This window comes from Gambusia affinis, linkage group LG18, assembly GCF_019740435.1.
Source record: "Gambusia affinis linkage group LG18, SWU_Gaff_1.0, whole genome shotgun sequence".
NCBI classification, from domain to species: Eukaryota; Metazoa; Chordata; class Actinopteri; order Cyprinodontiformes; family Poeciliidae; genus Gambusia; species Gambusia affinis.
The window spans coordinates 19578695-19599878 of NC_057885.1; the positions used below are offsets into that span (position 1 = coordinate 19578695).

Genomic DNA, 21184 nt, shown 5'->3' on the forward strand with positions numbered 1-21184 from the left:
TTCAAATCTATTTCTACATCATTGGCAGAAAAAAATATACAGGATATATGTAAGAGGTCCAATTCTCAAGGCGGAAGCATCATGAACTCGGTGTGTGCAATGTAAGGTGTTTGGGTTTTAGCAGCAGGCCTCCTACTAACAGATAAATAAACAGACTTCCTGTTGTCGTATTTTCATCTGCCCTCTCTTTATCCAACAACAATATTTTGCATTTAAATAGTGGATTTTGCAGCGATGGGACAAAACAATACAAAAAAACAGGAAAGAAAATAGACATGCATCCTCAAAAACATCTTCCATTTGCATAGCAAGGTATAAAAATACAGGAAAATAAACAAGGAAGAATACTTAATTATTGTGAAACAGCTGAGCGTCCCTTCAAGAGAAAAACCTACAATTCCCAGGGTTAGAAGATTGCATGTTTGAGGACATACGACAGAGAAAGGGGAAAAAACAAGTGTTAGCGTCAGTTTCTGGAAAAATATTTGCAAATACAGCTCTACAGGATGTTAATTGTAAAATTTTCCAGGCAGTCTGGCTATCAGCGTATGGAGCCAGGATGAGTGTTGGGGTTAGAGAGAAACTGAAACACAGATAACGGCCCACAGTTCCCATGTAACCCTCTGCAGTGACCTCTGGCTCTCACTCCACAACTATCAGCTTTGCATACCTCCAGCAGGCCTGTGAGAGAAAACCCTGCAGTGTAACACAGACGTTCAGACACAAACTTAAAAAAAAAAAAAAAAAAGGAAGAGCAGCTTTATATGGCAAATCAAGAGTAAGTTTTTGCACCTGTGCAAAATTTCCAGTGTACAAAAAGTGAGCATGACAACGCGCTTGTTTAAACCTGTAAGAACCTGTTACACAAAGACAGTAGCCTAAAAATAGAAAATCTGTATAAATAGTTTCTACACAATAAAAATATTTACTGACCAATTCCAACAGACAAGACTAATATATCTCTGAGGCATAGTTAAATAACAGTTGAAGACATGTTGGTGAAGTCCCAATGTCGCTTCTTTGCAACCTAACAGTCCTATCAATATTTCCATGGTGTTTCACTCTATTTTTCCAGTATGAACAGACAAACACACCAAAAGGTTCAGTATCAACTCACACAACATTAACATCCACTAAAAAAGTGCAAGAGCGTGCCTGTAGAACAGCGATTGGAGCAGCGCTTTCCAAAGGCGTCTTTTTGGTAAAGGTTTGCTTCAACACGTCCACGAGACACATTTACATTCCATTGCGCAGTCGTCTCCAGTCCGTTCAAACCCTTGCTGGGACGGTCCTTTCCCTCCAGCTTCCTCCTTATAGTCGAGGACCCAACCCATTCTGCATCCAGCTGCCATTGCGCAGGTTAACACAGTCAAGTTTCTCCACTTGCCTTTGGAAACACAAAGTACTTTTGTCTTGGAGTGAGCCTGTCTCCTGATCAGCTGGCCTCTTGCTGACAAGCCTGTGCATCCAAAAGAAGAAGGCGTACTTTGCCTCGCAGGAAATTGAGGTGAACTTGAAGCAGTTCTGCAGAGGTGGACACCCGCCATGTTCCCTCCGGTCCCACAGTACTGGCAGGTGGGGTATATTCCTGGAAACGAATACAAAGAAACATGATGCAACCCAAATACAGACAGCTCTTTCAGCTTACTCAGGCCAAAGAGTCATTTTCAAAGGCAGTATTGTTTCTGCAGCAATCTAAAAACTGACTGGCAGAGTTTTATACGTCATCTTTTTAAAAGACGACATGTTGTCTCATGATGTCCTTCAGGTTTTACATTACCTTTTTTTAAACTTTTGACAAAACTTTGTTCATTACATCAATTAAAATAATAGGTCATGGTGGACCATGCTTATTGGGTTCTCCAACTATTTAAATCTAATTAATTAAATTAATTAGTGTATTGTATGTATGACTGAACCATCAGTTATACTTTTTTCCAATGACTATGTTGACAGTTATGGGGGGAAAAAAATACCCTGTTGCACAGGTACACAGGACAAACCACCATGTGCAAACACACACGCATCTGCAACACAGAAAGACCAATTGACCTAACACACACTTTTTGGAACTCTGGTTGTGGAGAAAACTCATGCATGCACAGGAAGAACATGCAAGCCCCAGGCCAGGATTCAAACCCAAGACCTCCTTGATGAAAGGCAACAACACTAACAACTGCTCCACTGTGCAGCCTCATTTTTGTTCTCATGTATGAAATATAGAAACTCTAGTTTTTTCCTCTGGATGAAACTGGCATCCCAAATATCTGCCAAGGATAAAAATGTGAAATGCAAATTTTTTTTCTCACAGTCCACTAATGTGTTAAGAACTTTAAGAATTGGTATTCTTAAACCTAAATAATTACTATACCACTCAGTGCCATTTAGTAACAGACTTCTACTCTGTTGACCTTCATTTGGAAAAATTACATCAAAGTACAAATGTTTGGACATGATGTACAGCGTCAGATTTGGTGAAAACCAAACAGTGCATGTTACTGGAGGTGGATGACTGACTCACTTTCCAGCTACATAACTTGCACACCTTGCAGGCGGTGAGTCAACAAACAACTTGATCATGTCCCAAAGTATTTTAACATCAAATATGAGCCCATCTGTCAGACTGCCAAAGCTTGGACCAAACTGTGTCAACAGGACAATGATCTCAAACACTGCAGCAAATCTACAACAGAATGGCTAAAAATGAAAAGAATCAAGGTGTTGCAATGGTCCAGTCAAAGTTCAAATTCTCAAATCGACAGAAGTACTTTCCTGGGACCTATGCATTTTCTAACTCCTCAAATCTTCAGTGACAAAGATCCACTGGAGAAAAACCTTACCACTGAATCTTGGTCTGTTTTCATTAATAAAAGTATTTCCTTTGTATCTCAACTCCCTTATGTATGTTAAGGGGTTACTGGCCCGACCCTCTGTTTTTTTCTTTCAAAAGATGTTATTTTAAGTGCAGGGGAATTGAGCTTGTGATGCATCTTAATGTCTTTCCACTGATAATTATTAGGTCAGGCCAGCAAGGGCCACAGCAGATTCATTCTGAATAGATGGTAAAGATGATAAAAGTCACTATTTTTTAATTTCAAGGATACCCCTTTGGATGTAAAATAAAAAAATAACACTGCTCACTCTAAGAATAATGAATCTATTGATGTATTTACCAGAAGGAAAAGTTTTTACTACTTAGAAGTTCAAATCCGTTTATCCGTTAAAGATGCAAACTCCTCAAAAGAAAGAACCCAGTTGGCCTCTGAAGCCACTGTTTCTTTGCTGTTGCATAGAGTACCAACTGCACCACTCTGCAGCCCATAATGTTATTCTGTCAGTTTAAAAAAAAGGTTTTAAGAAATGTAGCATACATTCTTGTTTAAGTTTCAATCGCATAATGACTCACTTGAAAGTTGAGGCTTCGTAGTACAGCGGTGATGCTGTGTAGGTTTCTGATGACGTTGTCTATGTGGCTATTAAGTTCTGAGTTCGTCATCGATGTCCGTAGTAAGCTGAGGGCCTGTTGTAAAAGCCACAATCCGGTCTGCACTTCCTGAGCTTGCTCCATTGCCTTCCCAGAAAACAAACAGAGCCAAGGAGTTAGAGTCGTCTTTTGGAGGCGATAAAGATCGTAGGATGTAGGAAGTAATCAGCTCTTCCGTAAGTAATTAACTGGAGTCACGGGTCTTCCCAACCAAAAGGAAAAAAGACACTCAAGCAATAAAATGACCTCTAGGAAGAATTATGGTATGCATAATAAAGACTACAGACTTTCTGTAGTCTGTCATGACAGATTTTGCTTAATCTAATCTCAATGGTTACTTACATTTTTCTTTTCCCAGTCATCAAAGTTGACAGTAGTTTGGGGAACAGAGACAGCCTCTGTCAGACCACATCCTTCTCTGCATGATTTCTAAGAACAGAGAAAATAAACATCTCTTTTAGAGCCATCTTACTTAACCGTTTCTAAACTGAGTTTATGCCATGAACACAGTAGCAGTGCACCAATTCTCTTTCACTGAGTTTGGCTCTTACTGCATTCATACATTTTTTTTTCTCACCATAGCGACTTCTGCGTCTCGTGCTTCCTGAATGAAATGGTTCAGGACCCTGAGGTCACAGATTGGCCTTAGTGGGGACGGTAGGCCTGGACGGGTCCACTCCAACACTAATAGCAGCAAGGCGAACAGTCCTGCATACAAACAGGCAAACAGCCATGAAGCTTTCAAAACTAACGATCACATGCAAACATCAGAGATGATTTACGTCCCCTCTGAAAGGCATAAGACACATGTCCAACATAGCATGTGATTACAAAAAGATATATAAAGCATTTTCTCTCTGCTCCATGTCTTAGGACTGGGATGTACTTTGATGCTAGGTGGTCATATGCAGTCTGGTATATAACTCACATTAACATTTCCATGTATCATTTTTCAGTCTTGTAGGAAATAAGCAACAACTGAGCTTAATTTTGCATTTAGATCTAGATAAAGTTGAAACTAGATGTGTATCTATCTATCTATAAAGACAGATAACCTCTTTCCTTTAAATTTAATTAATAAGGGTAAGGCACACTACAGTTCAATGGCCAAATGGCCGAAAGAGATTAACCACTCAATGAATCCTTCCTGCATCAGAAACTCTTTGTAAGAAAGGGAACAGCAGAAAATCATTATGGAAGGATATCAGTGGAAAAGATGATGGCTGACATCAAGAAATCACACAAAGAAAAAAAAGGTGTGGACCAATAGGCACTATAGGGCAGTGGTCTGAAACTGCATCCCTTGTGGGCCAGACAGGAGACTTGTCCTACACTCTTGAATTACAAAGTGAAAGTGCCTCATTAGCATACAGTCAAGCTCTACAGAGTTCAGCTAATGAGTTCATATAGGAGCCAGATGTGCTGAACCAAATACATATGAAAGTTGCAGGATTCTAGTCCTGTAGGAATGCAGTTTGAGACCTCTGCTATGTAGGCACTAATTAAGGCAGTACAAGTACAAACACTTAAAAGTCCAATTCACATCAGAAAGGACCCAGGATGTAGAGTGTGGAAAGATGTCCAAGTGATAATCCAACACATAAACTGAAACTGCAAAACGCAGACAAAAGGTCCACAAAACTTTACAGCCAAGCAAGTTATGGTGAAGTCCCACAACATAAGTTGGAGGCCTATCTCGTCTGAGAGACAAAGATCTATGACCTATGACCTATTATAAGTGACAAATACAGAATGGGTAATCAACATAACATCATTGCAACTGACAAAGTCAACAAGTCGACAAGAAGGCAGAAGATGTAGACGTGGTGATCACAAGACATGACATCAAAAAGACGGACCCCAGGAAACTTTAAAAATGCCAAAGACTCAAAGGAAATAAAGTATTTGCGGAAAATTGTCAAGTTTTCTATCCATCAGATGACAGTTCAAGGAACAGCTAAGGTATTGTCTGAAGCTGTGAAGCTCCAAAGACCTGAGCTTGAAAGTGAAACTGACCAAGTAGAAAGGGAAAGTGACAAACTGATTATGTTATATCACGTTATTAGTTACAGTAACTGATAAGCATTAAAAAATCCCATAAAATCAATGGCAGCTATCTGGTAAAACATAGCTGGCACAGATGTTAGCTCATGAGGCTAACATTTTTAGCCTCTGTTGCCCATACTTTACAAATTATAAACCAATAACCTGTAACTTGTAAATTGTAAACCAATAGCTGGAATCTATATGTACCAAATTAGGACAAAGTTGACCCATTAAGTTTTCCATGAGTCTTTATGACTTGTACCTTTTGCAAGAGATACTTGCAGATCTCACTCCTGTAACTGATCATCTGTCCTACAAAGCTAAATGGTTGCATTGCCCTGCTTCAAGTTGTAAACTTCTATGTATAATTATGTTATGTCACATTATGATATAAATAAATTATTTTATTAACATATACAGAAAATATTAACCCATTCACATATGCCTTGATTAGCTGCTAGCTTGACTCTCCAATGAATCCCCCAAAACAGAGATCACTGTGACTGCTGAGTGCTCAAAGTAAGAATTGACTATACATAACTACTACACATATCACTTAAACTTATATAAAAGTAATATATATATACTTTTACTAAGACTGACAGAGCTGCTGAAGGAGCAGGCTTTCACAAATGGAAGCAAAATTAATTTTGTAGGTGTCAGAATTTTCCCCAGAAATGCAAATACTGCATACCAGAAGGGAATTTCTAAGGCGGCAACCTGTAAAGTCAGCATGAAGGAATGACTCAGCATGATATGGCAATTCCTTTTCAAGACGACATGTGATGCCTTAGCTTATGAACAGAAACGTGAATAGAAAGACACTGGAGGAAGAGCCTTGTTTAGGTCTCATTTCCCTCCAGACTCATTAGTCAGACTGACATGCTTCTTCAAACTAACTAAAGATAAAAGTAAATTGCAACATCCACTCATGTCTGACCACATTTTGATGAATTTATGATAAAGATTTAAGTCTGTCGGGTGGGCTCACAGCCTTGGTCCCCTGTGCCACATCCTGAATGAACCTAGTCACAGGAGCAAGGACGTATGACGCAAACAGCATAATAAAAAGAACAGATTATTTTTCCCAAGCCATAACAAGTCAAAAGAAGTTCCCAGGCTGTTGAGCGTCTGACAGGAAAGAACTGAACTTTAAAGTTAGATATGTGTTATACATTAGAAAAAAAAAAAAAAAATGCTTCCCTACTCATATTACTCCTGTTTTTGCTTTTTTTTTTGTTGCATCTAAGTGTTTCAGACAATCAAATCCTCTTCTACCAATCAGACCATGAAGGAAATCTTAATATCAGTCAATATAACCTGACTATGCAGTTTTCAAATTGGGTTTTCATTGTCTTAAACCGACCTGACCTTAAGTGGAAAGGTAATCGTCTTCTTGTTAAATTATGAATTAACTATGATTCACCACATCTTGGTTACTGCCAGCATTGCAGAATGAAGAAATCACTAAGAAGAGACAATATGAAATAGTCTAAAGGAACAAATAAAGCAACAATCTAAAGAAATTCCTGAACAGATGAAAATCAAAGTCATTGACGCCTATCAGTCTGGAAAGGATTACAAAACCATTTCTGAGGCAATCACATCACAGTGAGAGCCAGTATCAGCGGTGAAGCTTTGCAGTAGTGGCTGGTTGACCAAAATTACTGTCAGAGTACTTCAGTGATTCACCAAAGATGTTACAAAAAAGTTCACAACAACATTTAAAGCACCAAAATTCAACAACTAGAGGGTGATTCGGAAAAAGTAGGCGACATTGAAGGGTTCCCAGGTGAAAACCACGTTTGCCAAAAACATCCCAATACACCGTATTGATCCCCAAGACTTTTGTGAAAAATATTCTGTGGACGGTTGAAATAAAAGTGAATCTTTTTAGAAGGCGTGTGTCCTTTAACATCTGTCACCAACTGGAAATAGTGAACTGCTCCAAGACTACAGAATAAAGCAGATTTTAGTGACCTATGTCTGTGTTAAATGCAGCTGCATTATTTTAATCAATGTAGTTTGTTCAACGGCAACTTAAGAATGAAAAAAAAACAATCATATGAACAACAAACTTGCTAAAAGTTCCATAGATTTGTCCATTAACATAGTCTTCCATACCAGTCCTGTTTTTATTTTGACCAACCATGGTACCAAAAAATAGTTTCAAAGGTATTCTTTAAATTGTAATAAAAGTCTTTACCTCTCTTGCTGACTAAATATCCAAGGATGAAATTATTGCTGTTTCTACATGCAAAGCATTGTGTTTGCAGGCTAATGACTGGCCTCTTTTCCATGTGTTCTGACTCTGCTAAGTTGCGTGACTCAGCTCGAGGGTTATCGGTGACCTTTCCACCAACACCGCTGCCTACGTGCAAATGCATCAATGCATTCACACATACACTTTGTCGAGACTTTCTCACCAAGGTGGTGGAATTTGCAGGACGGTGGCCAGACTACAAGCCAACAGCTTAGTGTGCCAATATCAGCTGCCTGAAAACAGGGTTCCTTTTTCAGATAAGCATAATAAGTCTTCAAGTAGTGGCACTTTGGATGGTGGAAAGCTTCCCTGAAGGTATGTTGCACATGTGTTGGAAAAGACGGATGTCGACACGTGCAACTACATTTCCGATATGTGCTATTTTAACTTATGTCTGTTAAAAGGTTTAAAGGGTGGGTGAGAAGCAGCTAAAAGAGGCAAAGGGCCAATGACTACAACACATGTCTTTTTGTGGAATAGAAGGGCTTTAACATGTCAAGGTTAAGAATTTTAAATAAGTAGCCAGCAGATGAGCGACATAATTTCCTGCTCTGCTGGAATCCCTCATGACAGTCGGCTTCTGATAACCTCTTGCCCCGATTGCTGACAGAAGTATGTGCTGAAACCTGCACAATCAGCTTTATCATTGAGTGGCCCTCTTTCTCCGTCTGCTGGGTCATGCTTGAGAAGCAAACTTTTAAGGTGACTTCCCTTGGGAATGAAACTGATTAACACAGTGCTCATCAATACTCAATGTCTCTCCAGGAGGCTGTGCCATCTGCGGGAACTTTGAGTTGCTGAAAATAAAACATCTTCAGCTGAAGTCGGAATTAAAACTTGCACGTCGCAACGATTTCGTCCAAAGCTTCAACAATGCTTACATCAGAGTCTTCAAATAGATTTTTCTTAAGATGAATCATCTTGATGCAATTAGTGCTGGGAGGAGTAAAGCATGGAAGCATAACCAAAGTTTTCACAGCATCTTTGCAAGTCATAGATGAAGAAGATCCTACTGGGTGGCCTTGGGGGGCCACTGCCTCCTCATGTTCCTCAGCTCTTGTCTCGCATTCTCATTCCTTTTACTCAACATAATGAGGATTTTATCTATTATCTTTAAAATCCTTTTGCATCTTTCTTCCATCCTCCTGCCTGTAACTTTGGTGTAAAGAAATATCTTTCTAATGTCTCACTGAGCTACAAACAAGAAGTTAATGAGCATTTATCAATGCATCAGTCAGATGACCAACCTTACTGCTTGGATCAAGAAGGTGAGGTTTCATCTCACAAAGTACATAAAGACAAAGTCACTTTCATGCACTATATGCAAAGTTTCTTTCTGATAGCAGTACTGAAGCAATGTCAGTGGAGAGAATGATCCATTCCCTTAATTCTCCATTTTGTAAATGCAACAGTTCAGCTCTCAAAAAAATGGTAAAAATCCTATTTTTATCTATATGCTATGTTATACCTCAATGTAACTCATCAGAAACTTACTTTGTTTAGGACGTTCTTTCCAAGAGCCCCAAAACCAACCTCTGCATTTTATCTATGCACTGTTCAATGAGCAGCGTGTTAAGATGTTGCAAATATGGTGGACAAAGATTAACACCACATTGTAAATCACGTGATCTTGTCAAATATTTAATTTCATTCTAGGATTACACTACAGAATGAGATCATTCAAAATGCATAGACACTGTCTGAGTCAACTATTGATTGCATTATACCGTACTGCAAGGGTCAAATACCCAAAAGGATGCAGTTTACTAAATAACATCAAATGTCAAGAAGATTAAACCAAATCACTCAATGCATAAACATAAATCTTGTCAAATATCAAAAATTGTCTGCATATAGAAAAACTTAGATAAGTGTCACTGCACATCTTTGACACAACTAGCAATTCTTCTTCAGAAATGAATGTTTTATTGATTTTTAAATGGATTATTACAAATAGCAACATTGGACACCAATATCTTTACCATCACAGAAAGCTCATTCTGCTCACTTTGCATTGTCATTTTCACATTTTACCAACATATCTCACAAGTTAAAAACTTTTTTCATTCAATGCAAGACTTTCCTCTAAGTTACCCGGAAGACACCATAACAGCAATAAGAGTTATGTGTCAATTAAAACAACATTGTGTCCCTCTAATTAGTCAATTTGCAATATTTTCTGATTGCTTCAGACAAAAACACTTAAAGTAAAAAAGGCATAATACAAAAAAGTTTATTGCCGGGACATTTGCTCCCATTAATCACCAAGTTTATCAAAAAATATTGAAATAAACTTGTCAGAAAAATAGGTTTTTCATTCAAATATATAAAATTATTTATTCGAGAAAATATGAATGAAAAATTACACGAAAAACTAGAAACGATGTTGTGGTAGTAAAAGTAGTTACTATCTACATATTTCATTCATGCGCCATAGACTAATAAAGGACGATCAAATAATCTGAACTTGCAGAGCTGCGGTGCAGACAGGTCATGCCCACATGGCCAACTGTGCGGCTGGACGCTTTCGCTCTTACCTCTACAAGTTTTCCGCAACATTCGCGACAAGCAGCGGCATCTTTCAAACACATTGTGAGATCATTGGCCGTATGCACCGCAGGCAGCGTGTGAGGCACCGGTCAAATGTCCAAAAGGTCCCAGACGCGACCAGCAGCGTCACGCAGCTCCGTCCTGCTGCACAGAGCAACCACCTAACACACTTCATCACTGGGGGGCTTTGGGAAAACCTTTTTATTTACCTCCCCTGAGGAGACGAGACAGTGATAACACGAGCACGCGCCTTTTTTTTCGTACTACACACAGAGATTAAACCTCAACCCATACTGCAGCCCCCTCAGTGCGTAAAGCATAAAAAAAGACCAACAACCAAAGCCAGTGTTGCTACAGAGGGAAAAAAATTATTAAGACATGCCCATAATAACTCACTGGGAAATTCCATAGCTGTGTCCGCATAGCCCCTCTCAGGCTCCGCGTGGTTTGACCAATAGGTCCGTCTATTGGCCATTAATTGGAAACGAAGCTCTTTTGTGGATCTCATGTGCACTTATCCGGTAGGTGTTTCTAAAAACTGATGCCGTTTGATTTTTTTTTCTTATTAATGACTTTGAAAATAAGATGTCATTGTTTCCATGATGACAAGATGAGCTACTCCTCCCTTGAAGCAAACTGCTGTCTAACTGTTACTGCTTTATAAATAGAGTGGGGGGACTGCTGTTGGTTAATATTAAGGTGATTAAAACCACAAAAAGAAAGCAACGGAAAAACGTGCCATTCAATATATTATTGTTGGAAATGTTTCCAGAAACATCAAATCACAACATTTAATATTTCAGAAATTGTATTTTTGTTAATAAACTACTTTTTCTGATTATAAACACGTTTTACGTAAACATGAATTTAATTTAGTTTAATTTGACTTCCTTTATTTAATTAGGTTAAAACCCCACTGAGATCAAAATCTCATTTGCTGGCCAGATTATCTGCTTCACATGTCAAAAGGGTTTCACAGATCAAAGACATTTAAAAGACCATTTAAAACAAAAAAAGGTGAAAAAAAGAATAAAATATGCAGATTTTCATTCAGAACTTTGACTTATTAGAGGAATTTTTTTTAAAACTACTTCTCTTTTATTGGCTAGTAAAAAGTTACATTTGGTCTGAGGTTTGATGCTGACCTTTCAAATATTAAATATTACACAAATAAACCTTTTACCAAAGCCTACCTTTCTGATTCCGTCGTAAAGATTCTTCTTTCCAAACATGTCCTCCTTGTTAATGGCCTTCACTGTCAGATTCAGGTTATCCAGTTTGCTGCTGTCCTTTACTCCTTTTCATTGGGACTCTCTGACATTTACTGGGGATTGTCATCTTCCTGAAAAGCCAGATGGTAATTGAGTTTAAAGTTAAGTACTTAAGTCATTACATTTTTTTCTCAAAACAAGCTGGTGGTTCCAAGAAGCCAAGATGTGAGTCACATGTTCAAGTTTATCCTGCAGCAAAACAGCCGCCGCACAAAATATTTCTCTATGATGAGCATTCTGAAGGACTTCTATTAATGTTTTTCTCCGGAAATAGATTTCTAATGGGACTGTTGACATGAAATCCACACCAGACTCAAGTAATCCACACATGAAACGAAATACAATCAAAATTTGCCATAAAAATAGCTATGTATAAGATCAGTGGGTTGACAGAAAATAAAGAAACAAAATGGCTCAAAAAATTTTTTTTTATTTGACAGAAAGTCAACCGAGTCGGTGCAAATTGATATAACCTGGTTTAGTATTGAATGATGGTTAGAGAGCAGAACTAGCAAGAAGTTTTTTCAGTAGCAGAAAAACCCCATAAAAGTGAAACTAGAAATAGTAGGTTCTTTTTAAACTAATTCACTACAGATGCGTTTCTAAACCTCTTAAAGTTAAAGTTAGCCACACTGGGACTATAAACCAAAAGAAGAAAAACGATAACTTCAGCATTAAATGGCTGCGAACGGGTGCTAATAACACAATTTCTGACAGAGGAGTCAAAATAATAATCAAACAAATGGTACAGAGGCTAGAACAACATAAGAATAGCTTTAAAAATCCCTGGATTTTCCACAGACACAAAAACTGTAACTGTAGCAGGCACAGTTTTTGTATAAAAACAATAATTAGTACAATCATTGCTCAACACTCCACATAGTACTTTGGTAAAATCTTAATTACCAAAGTACTATGGATCGAGACTCTCTATGCTATTAATCTATTTAGTAATATTTGTTTATTGCAGCAAACAAAGTTTTATTAGGTGATAAGAAAACAAAGTTATCAAGAAACAACAGCAGAGCTGCTTTGTTGCCAAATCACCAAACATCTGAGGCAACCTTTTCATCAAATTCTTTAAATTTTAATTCCTGTGGATCAATAACTCATTATTTGTGATCTATAAACCAAAGCAGAAAGACAGTACCACTGTTTGTTTATTTCAGGAGAATAACATTTTGCATATATTTTTTTCTATCCAGCACCCTTTATAGTTACTGGGGTGCGCTGTTTAATAAATTTTAAATTAAATTAATCTTTATGCAAAAGGAAAGCTCTCACCAGGCCAGTGATCCCCATAACCTGGTCTTCAAAGATTTATGTCTGACTGAGATCATCATGGAAGGATGATTTTGTGTTTGGTAAACAATTTATGAATTGATTTTGGTCAATAAGCTGCTGAAAACATTGGCAGCAGATTTTATTCATAACATTCTGATATTTAAAACAATCCATAATAACCTAACAAGTTTGGTTTTGGAAGAGAGCTGGAATTACTGATGCTTCAGTTAAATACCCCTTAATCCTGCAGAGCATCACTCTAACAAAACCCTCTGTGCTCCTGAAATACAAGTGGCGAAAATGAAAAAGATAAAAAGCAATGATTATTAATATGAGCCCAGTTTTATTATCACACTGAAATGATTTCTTAAAAAATTACTAACTTTGTTAATATAGACATATCTTGTATCTCTAGTTTCTATAAATTTTTACCAGGATTGACAGTAAGTGGCGAGGTGATGTCAAGAATTTGACAAATTAAACTGAGTCGACCAAAAATATTTCATAAGTGTTGAATTACCTAATCTTCTCCACTGCTAGACTTGGGTAATAAGGTCTATAAATAAATAAGCCCATAATTTAATATAATTTATGAATGCATATTAGACGTTTACTTTACATTCTTATATTTCTTTCTTCATCAGTGGCTGAACAGGAAAGAGAGAGTAGGGGAAGACATGCAGTGAGCAGCCGGGGGCCAAAAACCCAACAGAACATCTTCATCAAGGAAAACTGTCTCCATACTGGTGAGGATTTTATACTGGGAGGTTCTTTCTGTTGAAGAAAATGATGACGCAGCGGAAAACCTGATAAATAAAGTAAAAAGCGTTGTTCTTCCTTGTGTTCTCACTGTTTACACCAACATTATCAAAACAGGCGGCATCGTCTTTTGAAACTGCTGGTGGGCGAACATCTTTCCAAAACTTTCTAAAGAAAGTCTTGTGATAAAGGAAAAATTAAAGGAAAGACAAACCCAGGGGGTCAGAAAATGAGGCCACCTCAGATGTAAAGTTTTTTTTCCCTTCTAATTACCAACCAAGAAGATTATAAATTTGTAAATTATGATCTTGTTTATGGTAAATTAAACTAAGTGGGTGGGCTAACTTCAAGGTGATACCAGACATTGATTAATGGAAACTTCAAATGTGTAAAATGCAACCAACTGGTGAATCAGAAGCTTTTCCACGACTGTTATTCATAAAGACTAGATAGAAAACATAAGACATGCAGTTTTAGATAACATTTTAATGCTGCTACAGTTTTAAACTGAAAACTAAATTGTCTTCAATCTAGTGAATTAGCAAAAATTAGCAAAACAATTTGATCAATTCTTAAGTTAAATGGGGCAATTTAAAAACAGTTTAAGAAAATGTGTAACCAGATGACAAAACATTATTGTTTGTAATTAAAGTCTCACTTTTAATGTTGAGATAAATGTGGATATAAAACAATGTTCTTGGTCAGAGCTCCTTTTGGAGAAGTGTGTCCTGTAATCGCTGGGTTGCCAGTTCAAACTTTGTCCTTCTCCATTGCCGTGTTCTTGGGTAAGGCACTTAACTTCTTTTTTTTGGTGCTACCAAATGTCCGACTGCTGCAGGGCAAAAAAATGCTTGCTGGGTTTGTGGAATCTGTTGAAGTTTTAAATTTTGCCCTTTTAACATTTACCCACGATCTACGTAATGTGCCAGTTCTATGAAGCTCACCTAAAACTTCCTGCTCTGCAGACAACCATCCCTCAATACAGAGTCAAACAAGATGGCTGTTAATGTTAATTCAATATAAAGTGTGACCGTTGCCTTTTGGTCACTTCCTCCGCTTCCACTGCTACAACTACAGGCAGACTACAACTCTAAAACAGCTCAGAAAATCAATGTCATTGTTCACAGCTTCTGTTTGCTGATTGGCCTGGTAGAAAATCTACCAGCAGAATCAAAGTGAATGGGAGAAAGCCCAGCTAGATCACAGGAGGGAGATGAGAATCAAGCAGAATTGTGTCAGAAGGCAGCAGTCAGGCTAGATAAATGAATGTAATGTGAAGAGCTTCAGAGTCCTCTGGACTTGATGAAGCATGGTACAAATACATTTACTATTTACAACAAATATTTTCATCCACACAGAAACATAGAATGGCTGAAAACTCAATCTTTACTCCTGACCTGTGAGTGTCATGGAGTAAATTACATACACTTAAAATCTCCGATGGATGCAAGTGGTAAACACAACAAGAAAACAGAAAAGGCGAACAACAAAGTGTGAGTGGAGTCTTTATGTGCAACTTTTTGCAGCTGCAGCACAAACATGTAATCATCCACTGGATGAAGCCTTTTGGGTTATAGATTAGATGTTGGAAAAATACATCAACATTTTTACAAAATTGCTTTTTTTTCCCTTTTTTTCTCGCTTTCTACATGAATAGATGATGATTTGGATTTCCCAAACACTTTTTAGTGAGGATGTTTGCTACTACCAGTTAGAAACTTTAACTCCTATTATCCTTGTTGATCGCGCACACTTTTTCCTTCCTCTCAACTTTCCATAAACATTCAGATCAAATCTTTAGCAATGATCTCTTATGGTGCACAGTCATTGTGGAGGGAGCCAATGAATCTTTCCGATTAGTTGGTTTTAACATAGCCAGAGCATAAAAGTTATGAGTAAAACTCTTTTTCCTGGTCTTAAAATGTCAAATGTAACATAAAATATCTATAGGCTAACTGGCCTCTGTGGCTGTGAAATGAAAACGACACTTGTGGAAATAGTTTAATCTCGTTTTGTATTTAAATCAAAGTATCTATAATAGGAAGAAACAAAATAAATAAATTTTTCTCAATGGTACAGTTATACAAAATCCAAGAAAGACTTACTTTTCTGCATAACAATTAGAATTTATTTTTTTAAATTCTAATATTTAACAAAAAAATATTGATTTTTGCAACAAATACCAAATTAGGAATGTCCGTTACATCAGCGCTGACGTAGAAAATAAAGTTACGCTATAATTATCTTCTGCACATCAAAGAGTAGCATTTATATCACATGACCTCACTTTGACCCCTGACAGTCAGTGTGGAGCCAGAAAATGGAAATGTATCAAAATTTCCTGGAAGTCTCCCGAGTGTGCCAGAGGACAGGGGGTCTTCCCAAGAGGTCTGCAGCAACAGTAACATAAGTAAATGTTTGCATATAAAACACACAACTTTACTCACAGAAATACTTGGAAAACCTGAAAGCCACCAAGCTAACTTGTTCATATAGGAACGTATAGGTGATAGGAAGCACGCGTCTGTGCAACACAGATATTGACGACGCCACTGAAGCACAGACACAAAAATGTATTAAATCCATATAAAAAAAGTGTTTTTATTAAAAGTATCTCTGTAGCTGTCTGATCAGTCCAAGGCAGCTTTGTCACTTGTGAGAAAATGAAGAGAGTGTTGACAGCTTTGTTGCACTGTTTGCTCAAAGGACTGTTTGCTTATCTCTGAGCCAACATGAGAGAGAGAGGGAGACAAGGTACGTGCTTTCAGCCATGCTTCACGACCAGAGCAGAGGTTCAGGGTGGGAGGTGAGGGGTGTGGGGCCGGGGGGTGTCCAGTCTCACTGACTCCTGGTTGGGAATGAGGGAAGGTTGTTCAATCTGGGATCCTCTGAAAGCAATATAGGAAGCAGGAATGTGGGACAGGTCCCCCCCATGCCCTGTGGGAATTAAAGATCAAAAGTTGGGGGGAAAAGATCCTATTCAAGGGGCAGATATATCACAAACTGGAGACAGTGAAAGTAAATATATTTGTGTTTTGGTCTCTCATCCAGGTTTTGGGCTTGCAGCCAGCTGGATCTCCTCCTCTGGCGCGACTCAAGACAGGAAGCCGATATGAAAGAATAGGGGGACTCACTAGGAGCCGATGCAGGAGCCGAGACAGAAGCTACTGAAGACGTTAGAAGTTATTGTTTCTGATTACGAGAGTCCCCACCGGCAACAATTAGATCGTTAATTGTGACGTCACAGAGCAGGTAGGGGATCTCGACTACATACTCTTGTGGCCAATAAACAATAAAACAATGTGGATGGAAACTGGTTTGCAAAAGTATCCTATAATCTCCTTCTACAGTCCACAAAAGAAAAAACAATGGCTTCGGGAAGACAGCGGATCATGGCTATAAAAACAAGATGACATAAAACATCCAGTGAGAGAATAAACTTTTAGAAATAGAACTTGCCGTCAGACACTTCATGAAAAACTCTACCCACATGAATTTCCGGTGAAAAGTTAATATTCACTCACCACACCAATCCAATACTATGATGTGTTAATATCAGGGTATTATTATTATTATTATTCATGTATTTGAATGCACATACATGGTTAAAATATATATAATTTGTCATTTTGTAGGCATGTACAAATCTTGTTGCAACTATAAATCTGTGTTCTTTGTCAAAAGGGCTGATGGCGCAAAATGGCAGCTTTGCTTCTGTCTGTGTGCATCAATAGAAATGACTGATTTCATTGTAAAGCTTCTTTTAGAACCTTTAGAGCAGGAGTGTCAAACTCCAGTCCTCGACGGCCGCTGTCCTGCAGTTTTTAGATGTGCCACAGGTACAAATCACTGGAATGAAATGTCTTACCGTAATCACCTCCTCCTTGTGTAGATCCTTTCTCCAGAGCCTTAATGGCCTAATTATTCTATTCAGGTGTGGTGCAGCAGAGGCACATCTAAAAGTTGCAGGGCAGTGGCCCTCCAGGAATGGAGTTTGACACCTGTGACCCAGAGGGTTAAGAAGCGCTTTAAAAGTCTTACGTCATTTACTTTTCAAAGTTCTTTAGTACCTTCAGCCCTCAGGCAACACTTTCTAGAACCATCATCCACTATAATAACAGCTGAAGGGCACATTTTTTGCCTTTTTTTCCCCAAAACAACTCAAGCTCAGGCGGTTTGGAAAAGGAGTGTCTCAACAGCTCTTTTTACAGGTTTTGATTGGATTTAGACTTTGAATGTGTCGTTGCTTTTATTTAAATCACTCCATTGCAGCTCTGAGTGGATGTTTAGTATAATTTTCCTGCTGAAAGGTGAACATCCAACCCAACATTTTTTTTTTTTTTTGATGGCAGTCTCTTACAGGTTTTTCTTCCAAGATTCACCTATATTTAACTCAATCCGTTTCATCCACAAAATAATTGACCAACAGCCAACGTGTGATGCAGTTATGTCACAACTAAAAGAGTCAATCTGCAGGTTTTTACTTTTCTAAGGTTGATGTATAATAACTTTTGCCAAAATACAGATGCTCTAGCCAGAAATGATACGACATTATGGAGTGGAAAGGGACTATTTTCAAAATACTTCCAGTTTTTGGCATTTTATCCTCACCTGTTGACAAGAAAATAGCTGATCATTGCTACTCAGACTCATAAGGCTATAGGTTGATCTTTGACCTTCTAAATTACTAAAACTTGTCGATTTCTGCATGTTGTATTTACATCAAGCATAAAGAATATATTTTAAATTAGTATCTGAATAGATTTACGTGTTTCCCATAACACATAATAAACCTATAACATTGTACCTTTGGATTTTATCTCAATGTAAATTTGATTTGATCTGCAAATCACAAGTAACCCGACACCCCAGCCTTTCCTCCAGTTCTGACGTTCCCCTCATTGCCATGCAGCTATCTGTGGTATTCTCTCTGCCTGCTGCCTCCAACCTTACACCCGTTATCTCTTCAACCCCTTGTCACTTGCAGATTCCACTTCATAATCTTTGCACTGTTGCAAGCAGGACTTGCAGGCCCTCGTCAGACTCCCTGCATGGTTTGGAACATTGGACCATTTTCTTTGCACCAACTCTTCAGGCTTACTCCCTCTGTCTGGCGTCGCTAACAGTAAAGGAGGAAGACTTATCTTTATTGACGTGGATAAGGCCAATAAAACTAGAGTCATCAAAAAACAAGAGTTGGGTCTGCCAAGGTGCAAACATTTGAAATATTTGCTGTCATTTCAAATGTTAACATTTTGTTTTCTCTCAGTGTTTTTCTCTGACAGTTCCTGTTATTTTTATAAAGTTGTTCAGCAGACGGCTGAATTAACTTTTTGTAACTTCAGATTTTGTTTGAGAGAAAAGAAAACTATGCAAACAAACTTCACTAAATTACAAAAGTAGTTGTTCCTCTTGTTTAATCATAGATAAACTCTGATTAATCAGATTCTGTGGTTCGATTCCCCCCTGGCCACACCGAACCTTGATCACTGCCAGGAGAAACTGCTAGTAATCAATCTAAAAATCACAAAAGACATTTAAATCTAAAAAACTATAACATCAAGAACAATACTGCTTTATTGCACCTCTGTGATTTGTAGACAAAAGGGACGAAGCAAACAAGGTAAAAGTGTTTACCTAAAGTATATTAAAGCATTCATCCAACATTTCCCATCTGGTCTCTGATGTTTCCTCTGCAGCAGAAGAGTTTGAACTGAACAAAGATGACAGAAAGCCCACACATCACCACACAGCTGTACCAGTGTTTTCTAGTAAACTTTACACCATTATAGTTTATTTCCCTTCTTTTTGAATATCTTTGAAGGTTTGTTTTCAGCCCTTCTTGGCTGAGTAACTAATGACCTTTTCTTTAGTTAACATAATTAGTTGCTCTATTTATTGATGCTGCCTTGCACCAAGTAATAATTCATCACCACTAAATTCATTGTCAAGTTGGTTGAAACTTCACAAATGTATGAATGAAGTTAGATTTGTAAACAAAAACATAAAATGTGAAGCTTATTGTAAAAAAAAGTTTAACCAAAAAATGTATAATTTATCTGCAAAAGTGTTTCAACCATAGTATTTATATAATATTTTTTTAATACATGTACTTTCTTAGTGTGGAAAGAGAAATAAATTCATCATGAATCCAGAAAAATATAGAACCTCAAGTTTGATATTGTTATGCATCCTACTAAATGAAATGTGTATTTGATTATCTGCAATTTGTCAAGTATTATAGATATTCCTGCTGTACTGTGAATAATTTTCAACTGTTCCACAATCATGATAAAGACCAAAGAGTTTTTAAAATACACCAAGGAGAGAAAAAGGCAGATCCAGAAATGTTAGTGAGAAGATGACAAAAATCACTTTTCTAAAATAATACTAAGCTATCTTTTGGTAAGAAATTAACTTATCCCATTATTTTAGGAAGGTTATGATTTGGAAATGGAGATACTTGCTCCATACACATCTTCACTTAGAGGGATTAGTCCATAACTAGATAGCCTGTTAATGATCTGAAAGCAGAGAAGACCACAGTTACCATAGAAACGGTCCATTTTAAATTGGCCAATGAACATCTACATTCAGAGAAGGCTTGAAGAGGTTAATTTGATTATATAGTGGATATTTAATCAATATTATCTCCCACTATGTGAAAATGAAACGACCACATTAAACGGTTAATTTACTTTTAAGTGAACAAAATCAGAAAGAGTCAATTATTCAAACTCACTGAACCGACAATTTTATTTGACAAGATTATTCAATATTCTTACTGAATAATTCAATAGTTGATATTTTAATGTAAAGTTCAGTTTATCAGCTCATCTCTTAGTGAGAAATTATAACTTCAGAGGTTTTGAGAGGTGAACAGAAATCCCACTGGAGACTTTATGTTCATTTAGGTGATTCAGACTTTTAGCTACAGACAAAATCCGTCCACTTGAAGTCTACAGAAAAAAAGATAAAGTCTTACCAAAACCAACCAAACTCTGGATCTGGAGTAGAGTTTTTTTCAACTGACTGACAGCTCTCCGGTCCAGTAGGATTGATGCACAACATGAAGAAGTCCAACTGTCCTGTGGGCCTCAAACGTCTCATCTGGCAAGAAATAAACAGAACCACCTGGTTGAAATGGAACTGCTCTAATGCAGTAATCATAAAGTTTTTGGTGTATTATTTTATGAAGCGGTCAGTAACCTGTCTCTGGATGGCCGTGGTTCTTCACTCCAGCCAGTCCTGAGCAGTCAGTGTTGCAGCACTCACACAGAGCGCTGTCTCCCTCTATGGACCGCCATCTGAATTACAGAAAAAAAAAATCTCCAAAAGCATCTTTCAACAAAATAAATATACGCTGGTAGATTTTAGGCTGAATTGAGAAATAATGAGGAAGTTAAACTAAACTAAATATTATAAACAGTTCAGTGACCTGAATGAGGGTTTGTGGAAGAAACAGACTTTATTATGACGGCTTGGAGACTTTTGTTTCAAAGTGGCTCTAAGACGGCAGCTGATGAA

The 21184-nt window shown here is 37.6% G+C and overlaps 1 protein-coding gene and 2 long non-coding RNA genes across 4 annotated transcripts; 1 reads left to right on the forward strand and 2 right to left on the reverse strand.

The window, feature by feature from the left end:
* Positions 1-35: 35 nt before the first annotated feature.
* epoa (erythropoietin a) lies at positions 36-10845 on the reverse strand. 2 transcript variants are annotated; one of them, XM_044097209.1, is made up of 5 exons: positions 10740-10845; positions 4062-4192; positions 3827-3913; positions 3407-3571; positions 36-1588 (listed from the first exon to the last, which is right to left on the reverse strand). In XM_044097209.1, the coding sequence occupies exons 1-5, from the start codon at positions 10816-10818 to the stop codon at positions 1436-1438; spliced, it is 615 nt and encodes a 204-aa protein (XP_043953144.1). In that variant the 5' UTR covers positions 10819-10845; the 3' UTR covers positions 36-1435. The 2 variants fall into 2 exon arrangements, with proteins under 2 accessions (XP_043953144.1, XP_043953145.1); XM_044097210.1 differs by lacking the exon at positions 10740-10845 and adding an exon at positions 10331-10623.
* Positions 10759-16903, forward strand: LOC122820048. Its single transcript, XR_006368720.1, has 3 exons — positions 10759-10864; positions 13543-13644; positions 16709-16903. It is a non-coding gene; the product is annotated as an uncharacterized LOC122820048 (long non-coding RNA).
* Positions 16904-19271: 2368 nt separating this feature from the next.
* On the reverse strand, positions 19272-21184 carry LOC122820049. The gene is made up of 4 exons (XR_006368721.1): positions 21096-21184; positions 20867-20964; positions 20643-20767; positions 19272-19370 (listed from the first exon to the last, which is right to left on the reverse strand). It is a non-coding gene; the product is annotated as an uncharacterized LOC122820049 (long non-coding RNA).